This window comes from Psittacula echo, assembly GCF_963264785.1.
Source record: "Psittacula echo genome assembly, chromosome: 17".
NCBI lineage: Eukaryota > Metazoa > Chordata > Aves > Psittaciformes > Psittacidae > Psittacula > Psittacula echo.
The window spans coordinates 7,795,648-7,803,239 of NC_137753.1; the positions used below are offsets into that span (position 1 = coordinate 7,795,648).

Below are 7,592 nucleotides of genomic sequence, written 5' to 3' on the forward strand. Positions count from 1 at the left end.
CCCTGCGGTGGGGGGGGGAAGGTGGAGCCTGGGGCCATCCCTGCGGGCAGGTGCTGCATGGCGGCGGGTGCCGGGGCCCTCGCACCCTTCCCTGGGGTCCCCTCCGCTTCCCTGCATGAATTCCCTTACCCCCCCCAGACCAGACCCCGCGTCTCAGGGGGCTCCCCAGCCGGGGGAGTGCCGCCGGCCACCGACCTGGTGCTGGGAGCCGCGGCCGGGTGCTTGGCCTGTGTCCTCACCAACCCGCTGGAGGTGGTCAAGACGCGGCTGCAGCTCCAGGGCGAGCTGCAGCCCCCCGGTACCTACCCGCGGCCGTACCGGGGCGTGCTGCGGGCGCTGGGGGCCGTGTGCCGCGCCGATGGGCTGCGGGGGCTGCAGAAGGGCCTGGCCGCCAGCCTGCTCTACCAGGGGCTGATGAACGGCGTCCGCTTCTATTGCTATTCACACGCCGAGGACGCCGGCTGGACGCGGTATCCCGGCGGTACCGTGGCCGCCGGAGCCATAGCAGGGGCGGTGGGAGCCTTCGTGGGCAGCCCCGCGTACCTGGTGAGTGCCTCTGCTCCGCTGTGGGAGGAATTGGGGGGTTTGGGGGGGTTTGGGACACACCCCCCCCCAAATAGAACATATTTGGCTACCCTGGAGCTGGCTGCAGCCTCTAAACAGCGCTCAGCGCATCCCTCCTGCCCTGCGCTGCTTCACCGCCCCGAAGTGTGGGTCTGATTTGTGCATGCTTCTCCCCTCTCCCTTATGGAAACTCCCCCTTCCCCCCCCCCCCAAATCCCTCCCCTCCTGGAAATCTGAGCAGAGAACTCCCTCATAAGGGAATTGGGGTGTTTCTCCCCCCCTGGTTTTCAGGGTTGCAGAGCTCAAAGGAGAAGGCTGCAATGAGCGTTCACAGGGTCCCTTTGCTGCGGGGTGGGAGGGTGAAGACAGGGGGTTCAAAGTCTGGAGGTGCTGCTTGGCACCACATCTGGGCACTCCACATCTGCCGAGGGGCTTGGAACACCCCAAGAGCTGCTCAGAAGAGATGGGGGGGACCCACAGTTTGTCCCGGTGGGGATTTGGGGGGGTTGTGACCCACATCTGTGTCCCCCCCCCCAGGTCAAGACTCACCTCCAAGCCCAGACACTGTCATCAGTGGCCGTGGGCCACCAGCACAATCATGAGGTGAGGAGTGGGGTCTGGGGGGAGCACCCATGGTTTGGTGGCACCTTGGCCACGCACACAGCAGGACCCGGTGGGGATGGTGCTATTTTGGGTGTTTAAAGCTGCTGTTTGGCCCGTAGAGATGCTATAAATAACAGTGAACAGGGAGGCAGTGACAGGAACATGGAGCTGGGACACTGGATCTGGACACCCCACGGGACTGCTGTCACCTGTACAAGAGCCACGGTGGCTTCGTGCCACCAAGAGGGTTTTGCACTCCTGGGTGAGAAATTGTGCCAGGGTGGGATAGGATCATGGAATAATGGAATGGTTTGGGTTGAAGGGACCTTAAAGCTCCTCCAGCTCCAACCCCTGCCACGGGCAGGGACCCCTTCCACTGGAGCAGCTTGCTCCAAGCCCCTGTGTCCAACCTGGCCTTGAGCACTGCCAGGGATGGGGCAGCCACAGCTTCTCTGGGCACCCTGGGCCAGCGCCTCAGCACCCTCACAGGGAAGAGCTTCTGCCTTATCTCCCTTGTTTCAGTCTGAACCCATCACCACTTGTCCTATCGCTCCAGTCCCTGATGAAGAGTCCCTCTCCAGCATCCTTGGAGCCCCCTTCACACGCTGCAGGCTGCTATTGGAAGGGATGCACTGTTCCCATTTTTCCCCAATTTCCTCTCTTCCCAGAGCATCTCCGGAGCGTTCGAGAGCATCTACAGGCAGCACGGGGTGGCAGGGCTGTGGCGGGGGGTGACGGGCGCCGTGCCCCGTGTGGCGGTGGGCTCAGCCGCGCAGCTCGCCACCTTCGCCTCCGCCAAGGACTGGGTCTGTGAGCACCAGGTGAGGGGCAACGCGGGATCTGGAAGCCATTGATCCAATGATCCCCCCCATGCCCTGTTTGTGGTGGGAGGAGCTGATGCCTGGTGCTTTCCGCAGTGGTTCGGGGAGGGCAGCTGGGCCGCGGTGCTGGCGGGGGGCATGGTGAGCGGCGTGGCCGTGGCGGTGACGATGACGCCTTTTGACGTGGTCAGCACCCGGCTCTACAACCAGCCCGTGGATGCCGACGGCACGGTAAGGCCATTTGGGCAAGGGGATGATGGGGAGCACAGCTTTTCCCAGGATCCATGCGCCACAGGGGCTCCTCTCTCCCCAGGGCAAGCTCTACCGGGGGTTTTTGGATTGTATCCTGCAAATCTCCAGCAAAGAGGGGCTGCTGGGCCTGTACAAGGGCATCGGCGCCGTCTACCTCCGCCTCGGCCCGCACACCGTCCTCAGCCTCTTCTTTTGGGATGAGCTCAGGAAGATGGTGCAGCACCAGCAGCCCCCGGGGCCGTAGGATGGGTCCCGGCCCCGCTGCACCCGTCAATAAAGGGGTTTTTCTAGTTTTTGGCGTCGTTTCGGGGTCTTTGGGGTGGTGTAAATCATAGAACCATAGAATGGGTTCAGTTGGAAGGGACCTTAAAGCTCTTCCAGCTCCAACCCCTGCCACGGGCAGGGACCCCTTCCACTGGAGCAGCTTGCTCCAAGCCCCTGTGTCCAACCTGGCCTTGAACACTGCCAGGGATGGGGCAGCCACAGCTTCTCTGGGCACCCTGTGCCAGCGCCTCAGCACCCTCACAGGGAAGAGCTTCTGCCTTGTATCCAACCTGAACTTCCCCTGTTTCAGTTTGAACCCGTCACCCCTTGTCCTATCACTACAGTCCCTGATGAAGAGCCCCTCCCCAGCATCCTTGTAGGCCCCCTTCAGACACTGGAAGCTGCTCTGAGGTCTCCACGCAGCTCCTCTTCTCCAGGCTGAACAGCCCCAACTTTCTCAGCCTTGAGGGAGGGGGGACCTGAAATGCTGCACTGCATCAGGCTGGAAAAGACAATGGTGATGCCAGGGACCAAAATGCTCATGGTCCACAGACCCCATCGTGTCCATCCCATCACTGCTTCCCTCCCTCCACCCTAATTTTCCCCTCCATGGCGCAGCTGGAGCCCTGGCTGGAGGAGCTGAGCTCCAGCTGCCCTCACTTGCCCCAGCAATGATTTACCAGCCAGGGGGAGGCTCCCGGCCTCCACCCCTTGGACCTTGGAGCCGGGCCCTGGCTCTGCTGTGGCTCCTTTCCATCCGGAATGTTTTCCCTGGGGTCGTGGCTGCCTGGGCTGACATGGGGCTGGGCGCTGCTGGACTCACTGCTGCAAGGTGAGAGCCCCCGGGGGTCCATGGGGTCAGCTTGGGTATGGCTCAGGGACACCGGTGACCTGCTGCTGCCTTTTCCCTGCAGGGCTGGTGGGTGCCTGCGCCATCTCGGTGCTCTGCAGCCTCCTGAAGGTTTATCTTTACATCCAGTGCCTGAAGTAAGCACCAGCTCCTCTTTCCCTGTTCCCGAAGGGGTTTTTGGGATGGATCTGCCTTTGGAATCCGCTACTGGGGAGGGCAGCTCACAGCACCCATGAGTGCTGGCAGTGGCAGGGCAGGGGCTGTACCCTCCTCTCCCTGCTGCAAAGCACGGGGGAGCTCTTGAGGCTGTCGCCCCACTTTTGGGGCAGCCGAGGAGGAAGGGGACATCCCGCCCTGCTCAGTGTCCCCCTCGCTGTCCCCAGTGACCCAGAAGGGCAGGCAGAGAAGGAGGCGATGCAGGCGCAGCGGCGGGTGCTGGAGCCACTGCATGTGCTGGTGCTGACGGGGCTGCTGGCGCTGGTGGGCTCCCGCGTGGCCGCGCTGGTGGTGCTGGAGTTCTCCCTGCGCGCCGTGTCCACCCTGCTCTCCCTCGGCAAGGTGAGATGGGACACGGGGGAAACTGAGGCACAGGGGGCTGTGGAACTGAGCCTCGCTTGTGGGTTTGCAACAGCCTGGGGAGGATGGGGAGGGGGCATGGGCTGTGTGTGGCTTTGCAGCACCTGCAGAGAGGATGAGGGCTATGGCATCCTCCTGCTGCTTGCAGCACCCATGAGGCATATGGGATCTGGGGCATGGAGGATGCTGTGCATCTTCTGGCTGCTTTGCAACCTCTGCAGGGAGGATGAGGATGGCTGGCATGGAGAAAAGCATGTATTGCTTTGCACGCGTGCATGTCTGCAGCCATGTATCCCCTTGCTGCATGCAATGCCTGAAGCATTATAGGGGGCTGCAGCATAGAAAAAACCACTCATTGCTTTGCAACTGTGCATCCCCTGCTGCATGGAGCACCTACAGGGAGGATGAGGATGGATGGCATGGAGAAAACCATGCATTGTTTTGCATGCATGCATCTCTGCAGCTGTGCATCCCCTTGCTGCCTGCAACATCTGCGGGGCTACAGGGGGCTGCAGCATGGAGAAAACCATTCATTGTTTTGCAGCCATGCATCCCCTTGCAGCTCTGCAGCACCTGCAGGGAGGATGAGGATGGCTGGCATGGAGAAATCCATGCATCACTTTGCATGCCTGTGTGTCTGCAGCCATGCATCCCCTCACTGCTTTGCAACGTCTGTGGGGAGGATGAGGATGCATGTCTTTGCAACTGCGCATCCCCTTGCTGCCACCAGTGCTTGTGGGGTCACAGGGATGCTGCAGCTTGGAGGAAGCCCTGCATCCCCTCTCAGCCGCGCATCCCTCCCTGCTTTGCTGATGGTGCCGTCCTGTCCCGCAGGGCTCCCACAGCACCCAGCTCTACCTGCTGTGCCAGTACTCGCTGGGCTGCGGCGTGTCCTGCGGCCTCAGCTTCCTGCTGGAAGGGGCTCCCCATGGCACCAGCAACCTGGCGCTGGCGGCGGGGCTGGCGGGGCTGCTGGCCTGCGGTGCGCGGCGCCTGGCGCGGCACGTCTGCACCCTGTACGAGCTGCACAGCTCCGCGCAGTACTGCGGCGTCTGCATCCTCCTGCTCAGCACTGGGCACCGCATCCCGCGCCTGCTGCGCAAAGCGCTGGCCATCACCTTCACCGTGGCGGACCTGGCTGCCGTAGCCCTCATCAACCGGGATTTCCTCTCCACGGGGGAGGCCGTGCGCTTCTGGACGCCGCTCACCATCTGCTACACGCTGCTGATCATCTACATGCAAGGTGAGAAGGAGACCGGATCCCCAGTTATGGGGGGTTTGGGGGGGTATGCCTCTATATGGTGCATCTGTAGCATCCTTGAAGTGTCAGTCCCTGGCTGTGGGGCAGGGACAGGGTCCCACTGTGGTGGCCGTGTCCTTGCAGAGGAGCCGCAGCAGAGCAGCGGGAGGCAGCCGGTGTTCCAGACGGTGCTGGTGCGGATGGGCGGCCTCTTCATCCTCCTCCTCACTGTTGGTCATTGGGTTGACATCTTCCACGTCCTCATCTCGCTCTTGGGAGAACTGTGGTGCCTGCTCCATGCCCGGGTCATGCTGGAGGCGTGCTGGAGGCAGGTGAGGTGGTGACACCACCATGGCGCTGCAATGAGGGACTGCGGCAGCCTTGAGACCACGGTGAGGGGCTTCTCTGCTTCTCTCCTTCCATCTCCCATAGGATTTCACCCAGCATTCTCGGTTGGATAGGCGGCCAAGACCGGGATCAGAGGAGGCATCCTGATGGACATAGGGTGTAACTGGGCATCAGAGACTCAAAGTGGCTTTGCCTGGCTCCCCAAAACACTTCCACCCCCCAAATCCTCCCTATCACAGATCCCCCATGGGGACAAAGGAAGAAGGGCTCCTGGAAGGTGCTGGACCCCATCCCACAGGGTGGGGGAGGTCAGGGGGAGAGTCCGGTATCCCCTGGTTTTGGGGGGATCCCATGAGGTTGTGGCACTGCTGGGGATTTGCTCGCTGGTCCCACTGTGGCTCTGGGATGCTGATGGATGCCCCGGCCCTGGTGGCTGCAGGGCCACACCGTGGCAGTTCAGGGGCCTCCAAGGGCTTGTAAACCTCGGGAAATAAAGGTTTTTCCAGCAAAATCCATGGGCAGAGTGAGCTGAGGCCCCACCGTGCCAGAGACGGGTGCAGAGAGGTGGGGGGGGTGTGTGTTCTAAGCACCCTGGGGGCATAAGGGGGCATGGTGGGACACGTGGGGCTGTATAGGGATCTATGGGGTATCCTAGGGATACAGGGGGCACATGGGGCATCCTGGGGGTATATGGGGTGGTTCATGGGGCACCCTGGGGGTGTTGGGAGCATCCAGTGCTGTACGGGGCAACCTGAAAGGGCCTGGGGCAAGCGGGGGGGGCATCCATAGGACAACCGGGAGTGGGGATGGGGACATGGGTCATCCAAGGGCACACAGGGGCACCCGAGGGGCTATGGGTCACCTTGGGGTGCAGGAGGCAGTCAGAAGGCACCTTTGGGTCCATGAAGTACCCTGAGGTCCCATGGAGCACCCTGGGATGCATGGGGCAGTCGGGGGGGCCTATGGGGCACCCCGTGTCCCATAGGGCACCCTAAGTACCTATGGGGCACCCCAGGGTGCCCTGTACAACCCTGGATCCCCCCAACACCCCCAGGGTGCATTGGGCGCCCCACTCGCCGTGGGGCAGGCGGGAGGAGGAGGAAGGAAGGAGGAGGAGGAGGAGGAGGGAGGAAGGGGCGGTGATGCCGGGCGGCTCTGCCCCCCTGCTGCCCCCGCCGCACCGGGCGCGTCCGCGGAGCGCACGGAGGGACCCGCACCGGATCCCAGGTAGGGGACAGGGACAGGACCCCCCCCACGAGGGGCTGTGGGGTCACCTTAGGGCAAGCGACCCCCCCCCCAAGGACCCCCACAGGTAGGGGACAGCCCAGGTATGGGGTTGGGGACCCCCCAGGTAGGGGACGGGGACCCCCCCCAGGTAATGGGTGAAGGGCTGCGGAGCCGTCCTGGGATGGGACAGGGGAACCTGGAGCCACCCCCAGGAAGGGGACTGGGGGTCTCAGGTTGGGGGGGGGACACATGGTGGGGCCACTGCCATACAGGGGATAAGGGGCTATGAGGGGACCCGGTGGGTGATGGAGTTGTGGGGGACTGCAAGGCCACCCCAGGTTAAGGGACATGGGGACAGTGGGGCCACTTGAGAAAGGGACCAGGGGACACCCTGGGCTGTGTCCCCCCCCCTCTGTCCTTTCTTCTTTGGGTGTCCTCAAAGTGCTCTCCAAGAGGTCCCCAGGGCAGGTGACAGAGTTGGGGGTCACTTGTAGGATTCCCGTGTCCCCTTCTACTTCTGGGGGGATTTCGGGGTGCCCCACAAGTGGCCTCATCCCTGTCGGCCCCACCTGGGCTCCCACCCTAGGAGATTTCGGGAGGATGCTTGCGGGAAACCGGGAAGGCCCTTCCCAACGTGGCCCATCCCAAACCAGGACAGGGCTATGTGCAAGGAGCAGGGGAAGGAACCCCATATAAAATGGGGGGGGGGGCACCCCATTATTGCACCTCTCAAGCCTCGACTACCCTGAAGGCCTCTGGCTGGGGGGGGAACCGGGGGTGCCGCGATGGGGCTGCCGGGATCCCGTCAGCCCCGGCACAAAGAGGAATGCGCTGAGCACATGGTTCC

The 7,592-nt window shown here is 63.0% G+C and overlaps 2 protein-coding genes across 2 annotated transcripts; both read left to right on the plus strand.

Annotated features, from left to right (window-relative positions):
* Positions 1-57: 57 nt before the first annotated feature.
* On the plus strand, positions 58-2,484 carry SLC25A34 (solute carrier family 25 member 34; the record flags this gene model as incomplete). Its single annotated transcript, XM_080631075.1, has 5 exons — positions 58-546; positions 1,102-1,167; positions 1,836-1,988; positions 2,085-2,219; positions 2,302-2,484. 5 exons carry the CDS (start codon positions 58-60, stop codon positions 2,482-2,484), a joined length of 1,026 nt encoding a protein of 341 aa, XP_080487201.1.
* Positions 2,485-3,175: 691 nt separating this feature from the next.
* TMEM82 (transmembrane protein 82) lies at positions 3,176-5,665 on the plus strand (the record flags this gene model as incomplete). The annotated part of the gene is given in 7 exon segments (XM_080631008.1): positions 3,176-3,195; positions 3,197-3,336; positions 3,419-3,491; positions 3,738-3,912; positions 4,765-5,173; positions 5,315-5,502; positions 5,603-5,665. Coding segments are annotated over 7 exon segments (1,068 nt in total).
* Between the last annotated feature and the right edge of the window lie 1,927 nt (positions 5,666-7,592).